General features: G+C 44.8%; 1 protein-coding gene across 1 annotated transcript in view; it reads left to right on the plus strand.

Annotated features, from left to right (window-relative positions):
- DDX6 (DEAD-box helicase 6) overlaps positions 1–25,500 on the plus strand; it is a 222,894-nt gene that overhangs the window by 39,531 nt on the left and 157,863 nt on the right. Inside the window, exons 4-6 of the mRNA XM_078682219.1 lie at positions 1,148–1,252; positions 2,185–2,314; positions 22,118–22,264. Of these exons, the coding sequence (XP_078538345.1) occupies positions 1,148–1,252; positions 2,185–2,314; positions 22,118–22,264 (382 nt within the window). The remainder of the gene's footprint in view (positions 1–1,147; positions 1,253–2,184; positions 2,315–22,117; positions 22,265–25,500) is intronic.

A 25,500-nucleotide genomic window follows, 5' to 3' on the forward strand; every position in this document is an offset into this window, starting at 1 on the left:
AGAAGGGACATGTGAACCTGATGGTACAGGCAGGGGGTGCCCTAGCTGCATCTTTAGCTGCCCAATGAGCTAGTGCATTACCCCAAGACACACAATCCTACCCGTTAGTATGTGCTGAACATTTCACAGCTGCCACTGCCTGTGGTAACACAAGTACCTCTATTAAACACTCTAGGAGATTCCTATGCATAACGGCACTTCCGTCTGACTCAAGAAAATCTCTCCTGCTCCATCTCCTAATGCTGGAATTTACAGTGGTAGGCACATAAGCTGAATCTGAATAGATCGTGATTTATTTTCCTGCTCCTACCTGCTCTACTGATTGCTATTATGCCGTGTTGTCCTATTTAATTTCTTACTGAACACTGAAGGGTCACACTTTTCTTCTGATTTCATGCTAATCATTCGTCCACATGTTGTCAAGCTCACTTTTATAATCAGTGTGACATGACTGAGTTATCTTAGTTGCGGAGTACCATGCTTCTCTGGTTAACAAGGGAGCTATAGAACTCTTCTGCTAGCTTGCAATCTAGAAATGAAGTTACTATAAGTAACTTGTTTACCAATTGTTGCCAGTGAAATAGCCCAAACAACCTAGCATTGAGACATGGTAACTAGAATGACTAGATATGTACATCTATGAGGAGTTTAAGAAAAAAAACTTGGACAGAGAAAAGAGTTAGACCTATTTGGGAAATAAGTTATTAACCTTGTATCTGGCAGGGGTCTTTGACAAGCCCCAGGGACATTATTGGGCTTAACATAATACTGGCTGAAGCGTAGTGTATTTCCCAAGTCGTAATGTAGATTGATATTTGGTATTGGTATAAAATAGATAGACGGTACTAACTGCTGCAGTGTTTACCAGAACCAGACTGCTTGCTTTCACCAGGGGCAAATAGATGATAGGCTGCTTACTTCTGCTAGCGTTGCTAAATAAGGAGGAGTTGGAGAACACCAAACTGCTTACTGCTAGTAAGGTAACCAGTACTGTACTGGCAATCTATGACCACAGCCATAAGTTTATGTACTAATGGTGCCATGGATAGGTTCCTAAATGCTATGGTGAATACTTCTAGAAAAGGACAGGGACTTTGCATCTACTGAAGCCCCATGTAACCATGTTTTCTTTTTCCTACCTGCACAGGACGTCACCTCCACCAAAGGCAATGAATTTGAAGATTACTGTTTGAAGCGGGAGTTGCTAATGGGAATTTTTGAAATGGGCTGGGAGAAACCGTCTCCGATTCAGGTGGGTCTGAAGTGACTAACATTAAGTGGGACAGCTCTAATTACTTTCGGGAGTTCTGATTTCTGTAAATGAAGGAAGGCCTAGCATTTCTAGCTTTGATAATACATATTCTGTATTATCTTACGCTCTGAAATTAAGCATACTGCATGGCATTTGCTTCGTCCTAGTAGTTCCCACTCATTTTACTGAATCGTTTTGCTCCTAAATTGTGAAGTTAAACCGTATTGTACTTCAAATTCTGTGTAAGATGGCGGCAGATGAGTATTGTGGCGTAACTAGAGAAGTTCATTTTAATCCCAATATGACCGGGTTTGTAGATTTTAAGCAATTTTCCATTCCAGAAAGACCTTTGTCTGGTGCTCGGTCATTATTAATTAATACTTCTCATTGAAGAGCAGGGTGTAATCTGCAACTTGTGCACGAGTGATAGAATGTTTACTGTGCAATGTCCACTTTTAATGATCTCTCACCACAGAATCTTAATCCATAAATGCTTGTTATGTCTGTCCACTTCTGGCATCCACCTACATGGAGATAATTATGAATTCAGTAAAGGTAGATGTGATGGAAAACAAGGAATTAGAAGAGCCTTTCTTTACTGTATTTGCAATCATGTGGGCTACATAAAACCGAGCTCAAGCTTCAGAAAAATGTCCAGCTGTTTGAACTCCTGGCTCATGTTGTCAAGTGTCCTCTGCTTTTGAGTGATCTGTTCATGAACTAATAAGTGATCAGTAGTAGTACAGAGTACAAGGAGATCTGACTGGTGTTTGAACACGTGAAATGCGTACTTTTGAAAGAGTGTAAGCATCCAATTTATTAAACTCTGTTTATGCTTCACTGCAAGGAAATCTGCTGAAAGATATTTCCAGGAACATTTTATTCTCATCGGTTGGGCACCCCACTGACTTCTCCCTCATGTTGACTTACAGGAGGAAAGTATTCCAATTGCATTGTCTGGGAGAGACATTTTGGCTCGCGCAAAGAACGGAACGGGCAAGAGTGGTGCCTACCTCATTCCCTTACTTGAACGAATTGATCTGAAGAAAGACAGAATACAAGGTAATGGATGCCATTTTGTGTGCTTCGCGCGCCTATTTGTGCTCTAAAAGGATCCCTCCTGGCAGTCGTTGCTCCTTTTTTCAGTGTTGACCCATTTGATGATTTCTGTACTTCATGGGGGTGTCGCTGCCATAGTGGGCATACCAGTAGGGGCCCTTTAAATGCAATGTACTTCATTACACAAAGGATTGATTGCCTTTATGGGATTTGCAGGGAGAGCCGATCGGTTTGCAGTGTATGCTGCTGGAGATCACATGCTTAGAACACTGTTGCTATCAAGTATTGGAATCCGGCCTGCACATTTTTCTTCAAAGTAGATTTGTTTTGAGGTGAATGGTCGTCCCTCCCTGGAACCCATAAAGCAGCACAGTATAGAATCCACATTAGATTGTTTTTTTGCCAACTGGTACAGATGTATGTCTTTGGAGCTCTGGCAGTCACACCAAATAGTCAAATTTCAACATAAGATCGGTGGAGTTCTATCTGCAGCACACACCTTTGTCTGCCTGTGACAAGCAACCTCTTTGGAACAGAATCAGTCCAAAAATATCTGGTCCAGGTGTATGAGAATGACTGAAGGTAAAGCAAGAGTTAAGGGACCCCCTCTATTAATAGTCTAAAGGGGATAGGAGTAAACACAATGCTAAATATTTTCCTCATTTTCCTCTACATATATATGTATAATGTGTTTTGATATAAAAAAGATGCAATGAAAATATGAACTTAAAAAGAATAGAAAAAATTCTTTGATAAAATAAAACAATGAAAATAAATGTTTTGATAACATAACATAAAAGAATAAGATAATTATAGTTGTCACTGTTTTGTTTTGATGATTATTTAAATGCTTATGAACAATGTTCAGTGAGAAAGTATAGCAGGCTGTGGGGGAAATATTTAGCATTGTGAGAATGACTGAAGTGCCATTGGGGAAGGTTATGGAGAGTGCCTCTTACAAATCTATTCTATCTGTAGCAATTTCCCAGGTGATAATTTGTGGTCTATAACCTGTCATCTGAGGGAAATTGAGAAGTTAATCTGTCAGGCCTGTCTGGCCCTTAAAACAAGAAAAACACCTGTTCTCAAACATTGGATATTTTATATATTCACATGCTTCAATCCTTCCCTGTCATCATGCTGGCAATGGCCAGCACATCAAAATAGAAGTATACAGTAAAAAAAACTTCAACATACAGTAGATTTGAAATGGCCATAGGCTTGAAACCTAGTATGTTTAACGCATCCATCTTATTTAACAAGCATTGGAAATGCAATAGGTCTCGCACCATTAGAGTTAGTGTTTTTAGAATTGTTTATGGGTTTTTTTTGTAAATGTTTAGCATTTTTGTTTCCTGTAGCCAATGCTAAAGTATTACAAATAAAAAAAGCCATAAACATTTCTAAAAGCTCTAACTGAAATGGTCTGAGAACTATTGCACTGTGTGAGGGTGAGGGTGAGTGAGGGTGAGTGAGGGTGAGTGAGGGTGAGGGGTTGAGGGTGGGTGAGGGGTTGAGGGTGAGGGTGGGTGAGGGTGAGGTGTTGAGGGTGAGTGAAGGTGAGTGAGGGTGAGGGTGAGTGAGGTGTTGAGGGTGAGAGGGTGAGGGTGAGTGAGGGTGAGGGGGAGTAGTTGAGGCTGAGTGAGGGTGAGTGAGAGTGAGGGTGAGTGAGGGGTTGAGGGTGAGGGGAGGGTGAGGGGTTGAGGGTGAGTGAGTGAGAGTGAGGGGTTGAGGGTGAGTGAGGGTGAGGGGTTGAGGGTGAGTGAGGGGTTGAGGGTGAGGGGTTGAGGGTGAGTGATGGTTTGAGGGTGAGGGGTTGAGGGGGAGGGTGAGTGAGGGTGGGGGTTGAGGGGGAGGGTGAGTGAGGGTGAGGGGGAGGGGTTGAGGGGGAGGGGTCGAGGGGGAGGGGTTGAGGGTGAGTGAGGGTGAGTGAGTGAGGGTGAGGGGTTGAGGGTGAGGGGTTGAGGGTGAGGGGTTGAGGGTGAGGGGTTGAGGGTGAGTGAGTGAGGGTGAGGGGTTGAGGGTGAGTGAGTGAGGGTGAGAGTGTGAGGGGTTGAGGGTGAGTGAGGTTGAGGGTGGTTGAGTGAGGATGAGGATGAGTGAGAGTGAGGGTGAGTGAGGGGGTGAGGGGTTGAGGGTGAGTGGGTGAGGGTGAGGGGTTGAGGGTGAGTGAGGGTGAGGGGTTGAGGGTGAGTGAGGATGAGTGAGAGTGAGGAAGATCACCTGCCAATGTGAGCCCAGCATTCACTCGAAAACTGAACTCCAGTTGTCTTACAGGAAGTATGCAGCGGGCGTAGATAAATGGGTGAATAGTTGCGACAGTCAGAGAAAGTGTATCAGGCCCTGCGAAGATTATATTTCTATAAAGCGTACTGGAGCTTTACAAGGCCCCTTACTATGTCAAACTCAACCCTACTTGTTGGGCCCTCCGAAGGAGGTGAGGCTGGGTTGGAACAGAGGGAATCGAATCAGTAATTCGAAATAGTGCTCCCAGACATGTCACATTGGCGCTAGGCAGGAGTAAGTACGCCATCTCTGCAAAGAATGCTCATCAAACCAGAAGGCAAAATGAATATAGTTTCTACCCTGGGAGTCATCCATTAATTCTATTTTAAAGTGCCCCAGAAGTAAGGCAATGCAAGAACTCAGTTAAAGACGGTGCGAGATAACTGTATTCTAAACTTTTTTTTTCCAAACAAAAGGGGGCAAGAATTGTTCAGTTACAAAACAGCTGAACGAACTAAGTAGTGCAAAACATACAAAATATCAGGCAATAACTTTGGAGCCACGGTGGCTTGCACTTGAAATCTAGTAAAGCAAGCTTTGCCAAACAATGTCCACAATAATGTCACTCAATGGTCAGTTTGTGGCATTGTTTTAGAACAGTCGACGTTTCGATCCCTAGCTCCTAGATAAGGGGGATCATCATCAGGACTAATTTAAATACAATTGCCTGGTGTCTATCGTTGGAGCCTGTTGGGATAAGGAACAGGAAAAAGGGGGGAGGAAAAACAGACAACAGCGACCTGTCAGAATTACTGTAATAGTTGCATTTCAATATGTCAACAACTGGTGTAGGGATCAAGTGCCACCATATTTGTAGACAACATAAGTTAAAACAATGTTGGAGTCGGGTACTCGTGCCACCTGTGAGATGTGTGCTCCTAGATAGCACTTGTGCATGTCAGGAAAACTGCTAGCTTTGTGTTATTCGTGGCGAGGTATACTGTGCAAGTGTTTTCACAAGTGTTCAAGAAGGTGATACTTATGTTCTAATGGATTTATGGGGGTGATCGAGTGTATGCGGAGGGTCAATTAATTTAGTGGCGAGACGTGGGAAGAGAAGTTTGCAAGGCGGCAGGGTAAAGTGAACGAATGGGCGGAACTTCGTAAATGGACTGCCTTACCCTAGTTCAAGCGAAATATTGCTTGAATCCGAATGATTAAGGTGTATAGAGCGCTGCGTCATTCCTTTTGAAAGAAAGTGATGAATGTCAGGGCTGGTTGCCGGGCATATGGCGTCAGAAAAGAATGTGAATAGCCAAGGGTTGAGCATTACCTTTTCTTCGCTCAGTGCGGTCCTTGGAAGTGGTTCCATGGTTCGTATTTGCTCGGAGTGGCTGGTAGGGCAGCTTAACCTCGCTGATTAGCGGTTTCTTGCTGTTGGAGCTGGGGAGTGGGAAAGGGTGTAGGTTGTGTCAGCGGTGCCATCCTTTACCATTGAAAGGTAGAAGGCATGGGGAGCACAAGGGTGCGCTCAGCATGATGATAAGGGCTTACCTCTTAGGAGTCTCGTGGAGGTTGCAACGGTGTGCGGCTCCGGTCCTCGGCACAATGGCAGGAACCTCGATAGTTTGAACTAGGCTTCGAATAAAAAAAAATGCGACACGGCGGGCAGGGGAGGGGGCGGAGCGGGTAAAATAAACAAACGAGACGGAGGGAAGAGAGGGGAGGGGGGAGGAGAAATGCGACACGGCGGGAAGGGGAGGGGGCGGAGCGGGTTAAATTAAACAAACGAGACGGAGGGAAGAGAGGGGAGGGGGGAGGAGAAATGCGACACGGCGGGAAGGGGAGGGGGCGGAGCGGGTTAAATTAAACAAACAAGACGGACGGAGGAGAGGGGAGGGGGGAGGAGAAATGGTACACAGCGGGAAGGGGAGGGGGCGGAGCGGGTAAAACAAGACTGACGTGCACGCGCTTTTAAGCTCAATGCGCATGCGCATTGAGCTTAAAAGTCACGGGCACTGCAAGGAATCGCCACGATTCCTTGCAGTGGATAAAGAGTGGATAAGCCCCCATAGTCTCGCTTGCTCGATGCGCATCGACAGGCGAGACCTAAAAACCTAAATTTCAGCTGATGAGGTGTGAGCTTAAACACCCCATCTCCCCCCTAGAGGCCACCATAGCTCAAAATGCTACTGCACGTCATGTGATAGGTTAGAGCAGAGCTCTGGCAGGGACTTTCAGTGAACCTGAAATGGTTTCCATTTGGGTCTGCCCTGGATTTGTACCAGCCCTTTCTTTTTTACTGTACTGGGAGTTGGGGAAGATGGTTTCAATTTCGGGACCAGGGAGTTCTTTGGTGGGACAAGCAATTGTCACCAACTGTTACCATGGCTGACATAGAAGAGATATAAAACCTGTTTGTCATGTGGGGGCAAAGTTTACATTGACCCACACTCAGTGTCTTGATTGTCTTTATCATAAACATAGGTCAGTGGATTGGAAGAGCTGTAAATCATTCTCCAATAAGACTCTTAAAGACAGAAATTAGTTTGGCATTATTTCTTCCAAAGGGATTTTCCTTTGTATGCCCCCTCTTCAGGGGAAGAGAAGACTTTTACAGTTTCCGGAGCATGGTGTATTTGGTACAGCACTTGAGCCACCTCCTCTGCTGACAAACCAAAGTCTAAGCACTACAGACTGGCCCATGGCAAAAAGTCTTTGAAGGAAACCTTGATGACAGGACCGTCTACATCAAACTTACTTCGACACCGTCCACGTCTAGCATTCAGTCGATGACAGTCCAATCCTAGTATTCAGACGACACCATCTACATTGAGCATTCTGTTGACTACACCGTCTAACATTCCTTTGTTGGTGTTGCACATTCCTTTGATTACCAAAAAAGGGGACACTGTTCCTAATGCAGGGTGCAAAAAGTCACCATTGCATAAGGGTGCTAATGTCACCCATATATGAAAAAAAAAAAAAAAAGAAAAAAAACTTTTTTGACTCATAGCATTCTGTCATTGGTGCCGAGCATTCTGGTGTCAAGCATGCTGTCGGCGACAATGACCATACCAATGGCTGCATCACTGTTGGGAACCATGTAATAAACTAAAAACACGAGGTAAGGTTTATTCACCTTTTGAGGGTCACAAATGTGGCTCCATTACAATTATTGCAGTCAGACCAGAAAGAAGAGGATAGTGATTATGCCTCACTGACTGCTTACAGCCCACCGCAATTGGATGTGAGATGTCCTCGATTTTGAAGAGGACACAATGGACGATGTGTCTTACAGTGCATGTGTGACTCAGCAAGAGCACAAATCTGGAAGCCCTCAAAAGGATTTAAGGCAGCAACCACCTAGATAATATGGAGAGCCAGATGTGGTCCAAGTGCCAGTGGCCTTATCAACTTTGCAACAAATGATGGATAAGTTATTACCACAGCAACCAACTAATAACCCTAAAATAGGCTTGCCTGCTGTTCCCATCCTTCTGCCTCCTCAACCTGCGTTTTCACTTAAGCAGCAGTCATCGCAAACCGTCCAGTCAGGCCATACAGAAGTTCACTCAAACACCCGGTTTGTCCACCAAGAAAGGAACAATCTTCATTTGAAGGAGCTGCAAATTGAAATTCTCATGCTTTTTTCCAAGGGAGCCGTAGAAAATGCCCCCAAATCCCAACAGAATTGAGGCTTTTATTCCAGGTTCTTCCTAATAAAAAAAGACAGGTCAATGGAGGCTGATAATGGATCTTAGAGCTGAACAAGTTTCTGAAAAGTCATTTCGGATGCTTACTCGGCAAGAAATCCTCTTGATGCAGGAAGAGTATGTTTGAGGCATGTGGGCTGCTGAATTCATATCTTTGCATAGTTCGCCGCCTAGTGTTGGGTCTGGATGATTGCTCCTTGTTTTCTTGGAAGAGTCTTCGAAGTATCACGAGATGGGTGACTCCTCCCTTTGACTACAGTGCGCATGGGCATCCACTCCATCCTCAGATTGTTTTTTTCCGCCATTGGGTTCGGATGTCATTTCCAATACTCCATATTCGGAATCGAAACTAACTACTTTCTAAGGCCAAAAGGCCTTTGAACTCGACTCCATCCAACTTTTCATCTTGATCCGGTCGTCGACGCGGGCCGTTGGGCCTTATCGACGCCACGTGCGACTGCCGTCGATGGGAAGGAGTCCATTCAGAAGGTGCCCAGAATGCCACTCAAAATTCCTGCATACTGACAAACATACAGTATGCAATAAGTGTTTGTCACCTGAACACAAAGAAGATTGCCCAGCGTGTGCCCAATTCCGATCCAAAAAACCATCCAGAATCGACAGGCTGCCAGACGAGAGATGCAGATGTCTGAGCCGGAGAATATCTTCGAGGACGAGCAAGATCTCCCCGAAGCTGCTGACTCCGATCTCGAGATCGTCACTGTCGAGGACCAGTCGGACTCCTATGACCAAATCACGCCGGGGTAAACTGTGAGTACTCAGCCCCCCACTCCACACAGCCCAACAAACAAGGCTCCGGTCGAAGCATCGCCGAAAGGCCTTAGCCAAGATCGAGACATTCCTTCGGAGACCCCACGGCTCGGCTCTGAAGCCTACACACAAGCCCTCCGTTAGCCCAGGCCCGAAGAAGGTCATCGAGCCAAAACGAGTTTCCAGGCCAAAGGTCGTCGAACCAAAAAAACTGGTAGACCCGAAGGGTGCTGAACCCAAAAAGGTGGTCCAACCAAAAAACATCGACCCTAAAACAAAGGCTGTCGCCGCCAAACAACCCTCGACACCGAAACACTCGACGCCGAAGCACGTCGAGCCACAAAAACCACCAGCACCAAAAAGCTTAGCACCGAAGCGTGTCGTCGAGCCCAAAAAGCCATCGCAACCGAAGACATCGGAACCGAAGGAAAACAATCAGCCCAAAAAGGTTGTCGATCCAACCGAAACAGACGAACCAGAAAAGGCTGCTGAACACATAAAGAAGGCAATCGACCCGAAAAAACACCTGGATTCCGACAAAAAACATACCGAACCAAGAGTCCCAGTCGATCCAAAACCATTTGCCAACCCTAAAAAGGGCGCCGACCCAAAAAAGGACTTGAAATACAAAAAAGACATCGAACATCGAACCGAAAAAGGTTATCAAACCTAAAAAAGCTGTCAAGCCCAAGGGAGCTCCAACACCAAAAAGCCTCGAGCCACAAACTCTGAAGAAAGTCCATAGACCAAAGCCCTCAATGCCAAAGCCACGGACTGTTGAGGAAGAACTATGCCACCCAGATCCGGTGACTGAAGAGCAACCTAAATTATATATTGATCCAGAAACTGGACACGTGGTAGTTTACCACCGAAAGAAGAGGCCTTACCACAAGACACTCCTTCTCCTGTTCCTCCAAAGAAAAAGACTTTGCCACATTTCCCTCAAGGCCTTTCACTCCTCCTCCTTTTCTACCTGATATGTCTTTCGTTCCTTACTCTCCCACACACTGATCACAATGAGGGAGAGGACATGGGGGAAGATCCTCAATACACCTATGATGAAACTGGGGATCCTGATCCACAAGATAATACATGGGATGATCAAAATGACCTGATGAACAGCAGCCCATCCCAGATACCTCCCCATACCCTACAAAACCGTCGCCTACAGACGACACAATCTTGTTTAATCAGCTAATAGACAGGGCAGCTAAATATCACAACATAGATATGCACACTGACCCTATAGAGGAGGACTTTTTGTTTGAAACTTTCCCCACTTCTGAGAAAAATTTCAGAACTCTTCCAATGCTTAAAGGGGTCCTCAAGCACGCGCCTGATATAAAGATCCTGCTAGGGCGCGGGTGATAAATCCAAGAATAGAGAGAAAATATAAGGCAGCACCAGCAGACCCTACATATATAAACCAGCAGTTGCCTTTAGATTCTTTAGTCGTTGCAAATGCTCGTAAAAGAGCCAATTCACAGACAACAGGAGATGCTCCCCCTCCTGATAAAGAATCTAAAATCCTAGAAGCCTCGGGAAAAAGAGTAGCTTCACAGGCCGCTAATTCATGGAGGATCGCAATACACAAGCCCTATTAGCGATATATGATAGAGCACACTACAACCAGATCGAAACTCTAATGCAACACCTACCAGAACCCTTTAAGGCACAGGCCAACGACCTCATTCAGGAAGGCAAGTTCATAACCAATGCCTCCATTAAATGTGCGCTAGACGCAGCCAATACATCGGCCAGATCTATCAATACCAGCGTTCTATTGCGCAGACACGCATGGTTACGCATATCTGGATTTAAAACTGAGGTGCTATCCACCATCCTCAATCAGCCATTAAACCAAGACTTTCTGTTTCGCCCTGTAGTTGACACCATTTTAGATAAAATAAAGACACTGAAACTGCAAGTCAATGGGGACGCTTCAGTACCAACAACACCGGGGGTCTTTTCGTCGCTCCGCATATAGAGGTACAGGAAGGGGCAACACATCGCAAAACTCCTCTACCTTCAAGTCAAATACCCAGAGCACTTTTAACAAAGGCTCCAATAGAGGAGGTTACAGGGGAAAAAATAATAAGGGCAGAGGATGTGGAGGCGATAACACCAGAGCCTCCACTGCCACCAAACAGTGACTTCACCACTCTCCCTCCAGACCATATAACACCAGTCGGAGGCAGAATCAACAAATTCCTACCTGTCTGGAACGCAATTACCACAGACAGGTGGGTGAGACAAATTATCCAGTATGGTTATTGCCTGGAACTCACTTCTACTTCACCCAACATACCACCCAAACACCGTCCTATGTCCAAGGAACATATAACACTGTTACAGCAAGAGGTCCAATCCATGCTACAAAAGATCGCTATAGAGCCAGTCCCTTTTGAACACCAAGGAACAGGAGTATATTCTCTATACTTCCTAATTCCCAAAAAGGACTGGTCGCTCAGACCCATATTAGACCTCAGACCTCTGAACCAATACATACTTTCAGAGCCCTTCCATATGATAACCTTACAACAGGTACTCCCATTGCTTCAGCAAGGTGACTTCCTTGCCACACTAGACCTCAAGGACGCATACTTCCACATTCCTATTCACCCAGCTCACAGGCAATATCTCAGGTTCACAATAGAAGGACAACACTACCAGTTCAAAGTTCTCCCTTTTGGAGTAACTACAGCTCCAAGGGTGTTCACCAAGTGCCTAGCTGTAGTGGCAGCACACCTCAGCAGGCAACACATTCACGTATTTACTTATCTCGACGATTGGCTCATAAAAGCCAAGTCACACACCCAATGTGCAAGTCACACGTCTCAAACACTCCAGCTGCTGCACAGTCTGGGTTTTTCCATAAATTACCCAAAATCTCATCTGCAACCCTCCCACATACAGCAATATCTGGGAGCTACAATAAATACATCAGTGGCAAAGGCATATCCAAATCCAGTCCGGATAGCCAATATGCAGACTCTGATTCAAAGGTTTCAGCCACAACACTCCTTACCAGCGCGAGTGTTCATGATGGCCTCCTGCATATTCATTGTCACCCACGCCAGACTTCAAATGCGTTCATTACAAGAATGCCTAGCAAGGCAGTGGAACCAAGCTCAAGGACAACTAAAAGACCTAGTGTTGGTAGACGTCGCACTTGCAACTCTCTGCAGTGGTGGAATCCACAAAACCTTTCCAAGGGGCGACTGTTCCAAGAGCAAGTTCCACAAGTAGTATTGACAGCGGACGCATCACTGACAGGCTGGGGAGCCCACCTACATCAATACACTGTCCAAGGGCTCTGGACAGCCAAGCAAAAGAAACTGCATATCAACCACTTAGAGTTGCTAGCAGTATTTCTGGCACTGAAAGCATTCCAAAAACATATATACAACAAAGCTGTGTTGATCCAGACGGACAACATGACAGCCATGTATTACATCCAGAAACAGGGAGGGACTCACTCTTTACAGCTTTCTCACCTAGCGCAGAGCATATGGAGATGGGCAATACCAAAGAACATATTTCTCCTAGCACAACACCTGCCAGGAAAAGACAATCCAATAGCGGATCTGTTAAGTAGACACAGCCAACAGATACACGAATGGGAGATTCACCCTCAAGCTCTCCAGCCATTCTTCCAAAAATGGGGGCATCCAGACATGGATCTGTTTGCCCCAAACAAACTCAATGCCAGTACTTTGCCGCCAGGTTCCCACATCCGTTGTCACAGGGCAATGCGATATGGATGAACTGGTCAGGCATATTTGTGTATGCTTTTCCACCAGCCCCACTGATTCCACTTGTGGCACGCAAACTACGTCAGCAGTCACTGACAATGATCCTGGTTGCTCCAACATGGGCGAGATGACCATGGTACACAACATTCCTAGAACTCTCCGTTGTTCCACACCAAAGACTGCGTCTGTCGCCACATCTTCTAACTCAGAACCATGGAGAAATCAGGCACCCAGATCCCAATCAACTGAACCTAGCGATCTGGCTCCTGAAGTCTTAGCATTTGGATAACTCAATTTGCCTCCTGATTGTATGAGCATTATCAGAGGCGAGACGTCTAACTACTAGAGCATGCTATGCAGCCAAATGGAAAATATTTGTAATCTATTGCAACAATAACCACATCAATCCATTAGACGCTTCAATACAAAACATTATCTGTTACATGTTGCATCTTCAAAGATGCATTCTAGCATACTCTTCAATAAGACTTCAACTTGCAGCTATAGCAGCATACCTACAAAACAGACAACACCTGTCTCTGTTCAGAGTTCCAGCAATCAAGGCTTTCATGGAAGGGCTTAAAAGGATAATCCTTCCCAAACATCCACTTTCACCAGTCAGGAACTTAAATATAGTACTTACCAGACTTATGGGACCTCCTTTTGAACCACTCCACTCATGTGAACTGCAACTTCTAACATGGAAGGTGGCATTTTTAATCGCCATCACTTCACTCAGACGAGTAAGTGAGCTACAGGCTCTAACAATTCAGGAACCTTAAATGCAAATACATGCAAGTAAAGTGGTACTACGTACTAACCCTAAGTTCATGCCAAAGGTCATATCCACTTTTCATATCAATCAGTCCATTGAACTGCCAGTTTTCTTCCAAAACTGTCAGTAGCTGAGAGAGCTTACACACACTAGATGTGAGAAGGGCTCTGTTATACTATGTTGACAGAACCAAAACATTCAGGAAAACCAAACAGTTGTTTGTCGCCTTTTCACCACAACATAAGGGTAACCCTATCTCAAAATCAGGAATAGCAAGATGGATAGTTAAATGCATTCAAATATGCTTCTACAAAGCTAAACACACTCTAACCGTCCCCCCAAGAGCTCACTCTACGTGCGAAATGGGTGCATCCATGGCTTTCCTGAGAAACATTCCACTAGAAGACATCTGTAGAGCAGCTACATGGTCTACCATACACACTTTCACTAAACAGTATTGTGTAGATGTGCAATCAAAGCAGCAAGCTGCTGTAGGCCAAGCTATCCTCAAAACTCTTTCAAACAGCTGCAGCTGGGGCAGGCGACTACCGCTAAAGGAGGTACTGCTATACAGTCTATGCAAAGATATGAATTCTGCAGCCCACATGCCTCGAACGGAAAATACTACTTACCAGTATGCATCCGTTCTTGGCATGTAGGGCTGCTGACATTCATATGTCTCGCTTCAGTTGCTGCTTTTCTACCGGAGGCCTTTGTTAAGATGCAGAGAAAAAGCTCCACAACAATGTGTTTGAACTCCACACTTTAACTCTGTGCCATAAAACTAGGTTACAAGCATTCCTCCAACTTGGCAGGTCATCCAGTCCTAATTGGAACAGACCACACAATGGCCATGTTCTTGTGGAAAAGTAAATTTTGCCATGTTCTGTGTCCCTACGCCTCATCCATCATATGTTATGTATGCATGACCAATATGCATATGTTATTCCCCATTTCTGATTAAAGACGCAATTACAGTTGTGTCCACCTCTGGTATGCTATTTTCCAGTCCTCGTGAATACTACGAATATCAGGCCTATGTAAGTAATGTTGCCACGTTTCTCAGTGTGCACGTTATTCAATTATAAAGTCCCCGTTTCTAGGCCTCAAAAGGGCCCGGACCACAGATTCAGCTCCTGTCTCCTGAAAGCCTCGCTGAGGAGCGATACAGCCCCCACCTGTATCCTCGACCCTTCACTTACTTCCTGCCTTGCAGTGCCCGGTGCACCCCGGCTCTGCCTCTGAGTCTGCCAAAAGTATGTTATAGTTCCAGCTATCAGTTCAGTCCTCCTCCTCTGCATTCCTAAGCTACTGAACTGCATCAATAGTTCCCGTCATTGTCTAGCCTTCTCGTCTCCATGTTAGAGAAATACTGTATTTAATGGTCATTTAATATTCTTCACGCACTACATGTAGAATAATGCATGGTCCAGTCTTAGAATCAGGTTAGCTTTTCCCCTCATGACTTCTAGTTCATATCAACATGTTCCCTAAACATTAGATACCAGATAGGGTTTAGGTACATGTCGCTCCGACCCTCCAGACTCTAGTCTCTGCTCCTAGCACAGAGTTCGTAGCCCCCAGCTTCTCCTAGTAACACGTCATTGCCAGTTTTCGCGCACCATTAGGTTAGAGGTCCCGGCTCCTTAGGTAGCCCCCTCCTATGTTTCCGCCCATTCATGACATATTCTGTTACGTTTGCATCACATGTCTATGTAAACTCCCAGTTACACCCACTTTTACTGTTATCTCTCGCGACTGTTACACGTTACGCCTTCTATTCCACCCACTGTTACGCCTACTGCAATGTAATGCTATGTGTTTGCGCTATGTATATATGCCTGTGTTTTATTATTGAATGTTAGCGCGCTCATCCCAGACCTAGCCCCAGCAGCTGCTGGGCCTTTTTTCCCCTGCTGGGTCCCAGTTGTCCTGCTGGGATCCTTTTGTTCTGCTGGGTCACCCTATGCAGGTTGTCCTGATCCTGTCCTTATGCTGTAATAAACCTGCAGAAACTCCTACTACCTCGAATCTTGACTCTTATTTATTGAGCTATCTGTTATTCATTCATTCATGCACTCAAAAATAGGGTATTATTTATTTATTTACCACATAATGGCGCCCGAACAGGGGACTTGCCCTTTCCCCACGCGTCGGTGAAGCACGCCGACCCCCTGACCCCCTGCAGTCGTGACGGAACTCTTCTGGCCAAGTGCAGATATTTCTGCTTCAAGTATCCCTCAGGCCCACGGAGGAGACGGAGGAGGCGGTCCAGCATCCGAACGAGACGGTGGAGGAACGCGGCGAGTCCCGACCAGAGCCCAAGCCGAGAGTCCAAGGTCCGAGGTATCCGGAGGTCCACCCGTAACTGAAGTCCGAAGTCCGAAGTTCGTCGTCGTAGTCCAGTCCCGTCCGAGGCCTTCCGTTCCGTGCTGCCCGGTGAGTACCATTGCTGGGGTAGTCAGCCAAACTGGGAGGGATGTGGTCCAAGATCCTTCCTACAGAATCTCAGCTACAGTGGAACTGGGCCTTTTCTCACAATATAGATATTGCTGTGGATGCCAGAATGATCTGGCAGTTTCATTCTTCCAACAAATGACGTTCACACGTGGAAATTAAACAAACTGGCAGGTTGCATTTTTCAATCCGTGGTTGTGCACGGTATAACCACTTTGTGACATACCATATACAGAGCCAGCTTCTTAGAGTTCAAGAGTTCCCCAAAATTGTACAGAGCTCAATGTAAAACCCAAAGTGCTTTATTAGTTGTAGTGTGGGTGAGCAGCCTTGGGCCTGACCGAGGGTAAGACAATTAATGCCCAACATTGACCAACGAGGGACACGACTCAAAAAGGAGATCCCTCCCCCCTCCAATTTTAGAAAAATAAGCTTGTTTATTTTAAGACCAAGATCTTCACAGTAAGGTAAGTAGGTTTTGAAATTAAATTACTCTACTTTCAAACGTCGACAAATTTCTGAGTGGTTCAATGTTACCTATGGAGGATAACTATGCGTTTATACAGGTAAGAATCACACTTAATGTTCCAGTTTTTGGTACCAAAGGTCAGCAAGGGTCAGGTGAGTACCAAAACTGCATCCACGACAGGTGGCTGGATGCAAATTCAGCGTAAGGCGCCCAATGCTGTTCAATGAGGATTCTGCTTTCAACAAACGGGCACCGCACCTTAGGTTGCAGGAGAGTGACCAGCGACAGCAAAGGTAAGTAGAGATGTAGGGCATCATAGGGGCACTGTATTCAACTCACCAAGGTGCAGTGGCTGCAGGTGCAGGGGTGGCGTTAGACTAAGGAGTCTCCTTGCTGGTTCCATCCGCTGCCAGGGGAGCCTCTGGATTACGACTGCAGATGTAGTCGTGGAGTCCATGAGTGGGGTTTGCCAACGCTGGACTCTAGCTCAGGAAACCTGTTGAGACTTCACTGGACAGGTGAGCTGCTCAGTTTGGCTGTGGGGTGTAAAGTGCAGAGTTGGCAGGAGTCCTGGTTCCAGCTGGATCCGGCGTCTTTGTAGGTGGATTTTTCAGGACAGGGCTGCTGTCCTTGGGAGATCTGGTCTTTGAAGTGCAGGCAGTCTTCCTCTGGTTTCTGGAAGTTGCAAGCCACAGGACGGGTGGTGTTTTTGGGAGGGGATTGAGTGGGTGCCATCTGACGATAGTATCAGAGGCTGTGGGTAGCATTACAAAGGCGGCAGACCTTTGAAACTTTCCCTTCGAGAACTGGGCCTGTCCTGGGGGAGGTGCGTCTCCTCCACCCAAGATGTGCATTCTTTCTGGTCTCCGAGCAGAGCCTCTCCTCCCAGGGAGTCCAGAAACATCTGTGTGGCAAGTTGCCTAAAGCCAGTCCGTAACTACATCAAGGTTGTTAGGCTATCAGGGGCCACCTCTGAGGTGCCCTCCGAGTACATGTTTTAATAAAGCGCACACTGGCACCAGTGTGGCTTTATTACAAGGAGCTGTTTGGTACCAAACTCTCCTGGTTTCCGTGAAGCCTTGACGGTGCTGGGCAACTAGTTGAGTTTCCAGCCCATGTACTCTTTAAGGCTCCTCTGGCACTTACAATAATTAATAATCGACTTTAGTATTGTAGGGTTATATCTACTCATGCAGATATGCCCTCACCTGTGATATAGTGCACCCTTCCTTAGGGCTGTAAAGCCTGCTAGAGGAATGACTTCACTATACCTATAGGCAGTGCTGCTTGGCATGGCACCAAGGCAGGGTGCCATGTCTACTGTTTTTCACCTCATAAATTAGTGCCATGATCATGAGGGGCTCCCAGGGAACCGTCTTCAGCTTCCAGGTCCTAGGTACCCATGGTATCACTTATTAGGGACTTACATGGGACAGAAGTGCCAATTTTATATATGTTATGTTTTTTTGATTGGTTGGTCAAGATATTTGCCTACTCCTTTCCAGAGTTTCCCCTGGTCTCCCGGGTGTTTAGGGAGTAGATAGACCATTGCATTTTGATTCTTATTCCTCCAGCGTGTCCTCACCAGAATTTGTACAGCGAGCTGCTGCATTTGACTGTACATCCAGCCATTCTATTGAAGGTGCATTCCAGAATATTGTCCTGACATCAAGGAAAGATTCTTCACCACGTTCCAAAGTTGCTGAACTTGACAGCATGGTACCTGACCCACATTAGAATCTGGCTATTGGGCTCTCCAACGGGAGTGTAAACCTATTCTGGTGCAGGCTCGTGCTCCAGCGACTAATACAACTTTAAACACTTAGTTGAAGCTTTTCTGTCTTTCGCAGGAATAATGGTTATCAGCCACATCAAAGAAGCCTTCTCAGATCTGCCATATTAAGTTTGACTGAAAGTGGTCTCCAATATTATTCAGTCCGGGTCCATCTGGCTACTATCTCCAGATTTAGGACTATTAGTCTGTTTTCCCAATGAATCATTAGTTTATGAAAGGTCTTTTCAGAGCTTTTCCACCTCTTCGCCATCATCCAGTTCCATGGGAGCTTAATACAACCCTCAGTCAGCTGATGTTACCTCCTTCTGAGAAGCTCATTGTATTCAGTTTGCACTTGTATTTTGAATTCAGAGCTATGGTGACCTCTTTGGGGAGTAGGAGTGTATGCTCATTTTTCTCTGTGTACTGTTATTTTAATGTTCCAGGTACTCCCATCCTGACAACAGGTGATGATTCAAGCATGTGAATATATAAACGATATCAATATTGGAGAAGTAGAGGTTACAGGTAAGTAACTCATTTCTTCTCAACGAGAATGGAGGTGGCTAGCTTACAGAATGCAGTGCCAAGGTTCTCCAGACCTTCCATACCCAGCGTCTAATGTTCAGGGTACACTCTGGGGGGGGCCCTCCTGTATTTTGGGCGCATTGATGGAGCAGAATCCAGAGAATGTTCCTTCTAATGACTGACTTTGAAGACAGTTGTTCTCCAGGGCCTACCAATGAAACCCACACCCAGGGCAAAGATTATGCCTTTTGTTTCCCATCCAACCTCTTCTTGGGATCTTCCATCTGGGTGTTGTCCTTAAGCAGAGTGTCTGCTTCGGGTCAAGAAACTGCCTTCTCTCAAGCCTCAAACCACCACTGAAAAGGCGTTTACAGTCTGCACCAACCACTGTTCCAGAGCCAGCTCTGTATTGGAATGCAGTCCTTTGCCCCTAGAAAAAAACCTTTCACATGACAGACTTGAAGTTGAGACTGTTTTTACACCGAGTCTGAGTGGCCTTCTTCAGAGGAGAGGTAGACTCCAAAGTCTACCATGAAACCAGCCCTGGGATCGGCCCATATGTTGGACCCCACCATTATCCTGATATCTTGAAGATATGCATAGACCCATTCATTGTGCGCATTGTAGCTGCAACCCCGAACCAAGAAAAGATGCGTTCGAGGCATATGAGCTGCAGATTGTACACTTAGCAATAGATCGCCACCTGGTGTTGGGCTCGGATGATTGCAGGCTGTTGTCTTCTTGGAAGAAGTCTTTGTAGTCACGAGATAAGTGACTCCTCCCTTGGACAATACTGCGCATGGTCATCAACTCCATCCTCATTGTTTTTTTCCACCACTTAGTTCGGATGAAAGTTTTCCGCTCTGGCTAGAAAACACTTTTTCTGCATTTTCGAAGCGTGAAACTTTATATAAACTTTTTTGACATCGAATAGACTTTTCGACATCACCAGCTACATCCCGGTGCGTCGACGCGGGCCGTTGGGCCTATTGGCGCCGTACAGCCTACGCCTCGTGGACAGAACTCCATTCAAAAGATGCCTGGTATGTCGAGCAAAATTCCCTCATAGCGACCATCACGAGGTTTGCAACCTCTCTCTCGCCAGAACACGACTAGTCGACCTGCACAGCCTGTGCCTCCTTGCCAAAAATATTAGGCCATGGGAGCACAGCCAACCACCAGCACATTCACCTCCACATTCCTGTATCCTTCACGCACTATGTATTTTGGGTTTGTGTTTTGATTCTACCTAGGACTTTCCCAACACTGAGGAGCCTATGGTGACAGAAGACTATGTAGATTCCCAAGAAGGCCTGAACTTAAAACCTTATCCAGTCAAGCTTTTCCTTCCTGATAACACCTAGCATATTCTGAAGTAGTCAAGCGTGTGGTAGACTTTCCCATGGTCACACTGCATGTTGTGAGGTAAGGGGAGACCCTTTCTTATTGAAAAGCTCTTAACATAGTGCTCAGTTCACTACCTACCCATTCTTAAAAGCATTTGAGGACCCTGTCAAGACCAGTGTGGCTGCACCAAGAATCCACAGTATGTGGTTAAGAATTCCTTATAAATCAAGGGCCATGTTCCTCCATACACGCTGGTAGTGCATATGGCAAATATTTTGCACAGACTGTGCCCCACTGCCTGATGGAACAAATGCATCATTTATGCTCCTATTCAAAGGCTAGCTAAGAGTGCTGCTACTCAATGGCAATTAGCAAACTCATATGCCTACTTTTACAATACTACAGGTATCGGTGGGTGCAGATGGAGCTACTGGTAAAACGTGTTCTGTATGCTTACTCGAAAGTGGGAAGGAGGTTGTCCAGAAGGTGAGTCATATCAAATGTCCACTTTAGACATGCCAAGTGTACAGGTACGGTCTCCGGTGAAACTGCCACCAGTGTTGTCCTGTGGAATCCCTGGCTTAATCTCTTGATTCCAATCACGAAGTCCAGCACCACCTTTAATGTACCTGCTAACTGACTGCACCTTTTACCCCATAGTGGAAAGCAATGTTTAAAGTACTACCCTTTGGGAGGACAACCACCCCACTGGTATTCACAAATTCTGGCCGTGGTGGTAGGACAACTTTACTGCAGTGCCATTCATGCCATGCAATCCTTGCATTACTAGCTGGTAAAGAACCGCATCTGTGCAGGGCCTTGCTTACACTCAACAAGCGGTCTCTCCTCCACAAATAAGTTCGATCAATGCCAAAAAATCTCACTTTTCCCCACAACCATCATTTTATGTTGTAGAAGGTAATCTGCAAGCTCTGACTTTACAAAAGCATTTAATTCAAGTCAACAAAAATTGGATTGTCCTTACAACAAACCCTCCTTTTCTGACTAAGGTAGTCTGTTCCATGTCGATCATACAATTGATTTACCCACTTTCTTCCCCCTTAATCTGTTGTGGAAAGAGCCTTGTATGCATTAGATGTCAAGAGCCTTCCTTTATCATGTTGACCGTACTAAATCCTTTACAAAGACAAAGTAACTCTTTGTAGCTTTTGGCAAGCCCCACTTGAGAACCTATTTTCTAGCTTTGCTAGATGGGCTAATTGTTGTAACATTTGCCACGCCAAACGCATACTACATTCCTTGCCTAGAATGTATTCCACCTATGAAAATAAAGCCGCTATGGCTTTCCTAGGTAAAATCCCACTTGCAGACACGTGAGCATGTATCATCAACTTGTTTACCAAGCATTGTGTGGACATTCATGCCTAGGAAGAAGCACACATAAGGCAAACGCTTAAAGCCTTGTTTAAAACCACCTCTGCTAGCATCTGCTTTCGGAAGAAGGGCACAGCTTTTCAGTCTTTGGGCGGCCTTCCTTATCTTTATGTACAAGTTTTTGTTGGGGGTCCCAGAAACTACTTCTACCACCAGAGGTGTTGAGTGGGTAGGTCAGAGAAGGTTCTTTTTAAGTAAATGGCTTTATGGTGGTATGGAGTTGCTGAGGTGCCTTGGTGGATGAAGGCTTTTCTTAGCATGTGTGGTAGATGTTTTCCAGCTTTAAGTGTAGCCACCTCATAAATTGTCCTTTATGTTGAAGAAAAACGTCAATCATGCTAATTTCTATTGGATATAGCCTAGTCTTAGTTGAGCTGCTTCGATTCCTGGCTGGTGAGCAGTAGCAACCTGGTTAGCCTGTGTAGGTGTTCTTTTGACCTACGGATTGTGACTAGGTACACTAGCAGTGCTCTATTTGTAGTGCTTTTCGCCTCCATGACTACTGCACTATATTTACACAAGTGTTTGCGCCTTAAGGTGGGTGTGAGGGGAAAATGTTGATACTTTTTTCAAGTCCTTTTCTTCTTTCTCAGCAATGGTAATTGTACCCACTCGAGAACTTGCCCTGCAGGTCAGCCAGATTTGCATCCAGGTCAGCAAGCACATGGGTGGAGTGAAGGTTATGGCAACCACAGGTGGAACCAACCTGCGTGATGACATCATGAGGCTGGACGATACAGGTGAGACATTCACTGGTCTATATAAAGTCCCTGCACTCCATGTATACCCCATTTGTATTCATACCTTGTGATGTCCTAAAGGATCCCCTTCTATTTGATTTTTGAGCAAGGTGGTAGTGGTAAACTAACCAGTGCCACCGTATCCCCTTAGTGTTGAGGTTTTACCAGCAAATAACGGAACCCTATAATTCAGCACTCATATCTTTGTTGACCTCCGACACTGAATGACCGATCTTACAGCAAGGATTCGTGAGGGGGAAAACTGGATGGAAGTCTCGACTGGGGTTTTGAGTAACCCTACTTTCCCTGTCATAATATTGGGTATTTGTTTGTACTAAATATGGAGTAGTGGTTGGGGTGCATGTCAAGGAACTGGGTGGCATAGTGGAGTCCGCAAGTTGTCTGCTTGTAGGGCACTGACAAATTATGGCACTAGAATGAACCTCCAACTTAGGCAAGTACCACCGACTTCCTTAGACTCTGTACGCACTGCAGACTATTTTAATCCTACAGTATAATACAATATTGTGAAATTTTTTCATTTTCACATTTTAGATTTGTTAACATTAAATGACGCATCTCCTTTTCGAATACAAAGACACCTCCTCAAAATAAACTACAAAACTTCAATAAAAAAATTACTCCTTTGGATAATGTTCCATTCAAGAATGTTATGCCCAATGCATTTCAGGGGCTTCTCTGAACACATGAAAGCAAAAATGCTCGTTTATTATTTTACAGCCACAATCGATAGTTCCAACAACTTAGTGAGTTCGTAATGATCATGAAAATGATGTTCACTCTTAATATTAGTGTGTGATGTGTTAGTGAGATGCTGGAGTCCCTGTTTTGAACCAATGTATCCCCCTGTGCTCCCTGAGAAATGAAAGGTGAAGGAAAGAGTGAAATATAATTGCTCAGGAAAAAACTAAATTGTTTTGCTTGGAATTACTCAATAATATTGTGTTGAAACCGTGTCCATGCTAGCTACATTGTTACAACAAGTGGGGAAAAAAGTGTGAATAAACCACACTATACATTAAAATCACTTACCAAGTAAAGATCCTGGTAAACTAAATACCTACAAGTTAAACATGAAACACTACAAAGAAAACATGGTGATCGCAACAAGTATTAAGTAGTGTATAACTCATACCATTGTATACAGTTTTTCAATTAAAATGTAGTCTCACACCTCCTGGAGTCAACCGGCACTACAAATAAATGCAGTCACTGACACCGTATTCTCAGACTGCATAAGTGTCTAAAATGACCGTGATGTTCGACCTCATCTGTGCATTTACGAAGCTAGCAGTTCAACGCTACAACGAAAAACTACACTTCTTCCCTTACCTTTCTCGATTTCATTGTTCGAGAAAAGAATTTGAAAAAACGCAATATTCCATTTAGTAGAGTAACCAGGACTCCAAACCGCAGATTGATCTGTCCAACTTCCGTGAATGACAATTCCCATTAAGCTATAGGCTCCTTGCACCTCCGTGCATGGTTGTCCAGGTTTTAATGACTTCTTCTGTGTTAGTAATATACATAGGACAAACGCTCTCAACTCATTCAGTTATGCCCTCCATATTACAATTGCTAAATAAACCAAAGTCTGTATTCGAGAAATTGCCAGATATATACAAGACTGTATTCAAAATAAAAATAAAGGCCAATATGAAACAAATTTCACAATTAGGTTGATCTAAATTACTAATGAAAGCATCCTAGATGTAGTAAGATCACATACCCAATCACCCCTAATGTGTCTGTACTACCATCCGGAACTTAACTATATTGTTGAGTATCTGAATTCTCGTTCTGGCTGTGTATGCAACACCTGGTAACATTTATTCAGTGTTATATTCTCATGAGATGTACATAGCTTCCTTACATATATCATATTTAACATCACACCTTGAATACATGTTATTAACACCAGCTGTCGCCTACACACACACATAGCCACAATGAGAATTCAGGTCCTCAAGAATAAAGTTAATATCTGTATGTTTGTACATACACAGGGGTGACTGGGGATGTTTTCTTTCTAAATCTATGATTCTTTCATTATTTTTTAGTTCAACGACCTAAGAATCTGGAAAGGTTTCATCTTGGTCTTTATTTTTGGTTTGAATAGTCTCTTGTATAAATCTGGCAATTTCTCCAATAGAAGTTTGTTTATTTAGCAGTTGTAAGATGGCGGGCATAACGGAATGAGTTGAGAGCGTTAGTCCTATGTTACTAATACAGAAGACTCCATTAAAACATGGACAACAGAGCACAGATACTTGGAGCCTATAGCTTAACAGGAATTGCTGTTCACAGGAGTTAGACGGATCAAGCTGCAGTTTTGAATCATTGTTGCTCGCTACTAAATGGATTATTGCTTAGTTTAAAAAAAAAACTTTTAGTTGAAAGGTAAGGAAATTGTAGATTATTTCATTGTAGCGTTGCACTGCTTGCTTCATAAACGCTCAGATGAAGTTTAACAGACTTTTCTTATACACTTTTGAAGTTGGGAGAATATGGTGTCTGTAAGGGACAGATTAAAACAGCAGATGTGTTCCTTTGAGGTGCCGGGTGACTCCTGGAGGTATGAGACTCTAAATTTTAATTGAAATACTGTATATGGTGGGAGAGGTGTGGCGCCGCGGCCAGGGCGACTGACGCTGGAATCTGGGGATCAGGGTTCGATCCCCGGCTCCGGCGGCAGGTTAGCCCAGCACCATGTGACTCTGGGCAATAGCTTGCTTAATCTTCCCGACGGCCCCCAGTGCCTAGAGACCCTTACGGGTGATTGTGCGCTTTACAAATGTGGATTATTATTATTATTATATGATGGGTGTTATACAGTACTTCATGCTTGTTGCGATAATCACCATGTTTTCTTTGCGGTTTTTCAGGTTAAACTTGTAGGAATTTAGTTTAACACTATCTCTGCTCGGTGAGTGTTTTTAATGTATAGTGTGGTTTTATTCACATTTTTTCCAGCTGTTAATTTGGCTAGCATGACCACTATCAGCGCACTATCATGGAGTCCTTCCAAGCAACATGATGATTTTGTTAGTCTATTCTTGAGCTATAATTTTGTTTAATTCTTTCCTTCACCTTTCATTTTTCAGGGCACACAGGGGGATACCTTGGTTCAAAATAGGGACTCAAGCTTCTCACTATAAAGGCATCAAACACCAATTAATATGAACAGTGCCAATCGTTTTCATGATCATTATGAA

This window comes from Lissotriton helveticus, chromosome 3_1, assembly GCF_964261635.1.
Source record: "Lissotriton helveticus chromosome 3_1, aLisHel1.1, whole genome shotgun sequence".
Taxonomy (NCBI): Eukaryota; Metazoa; Chordata; class Amphibia; order Caudata; family Salamandridae; genus Lissotriton; species Lissotriton helveticus.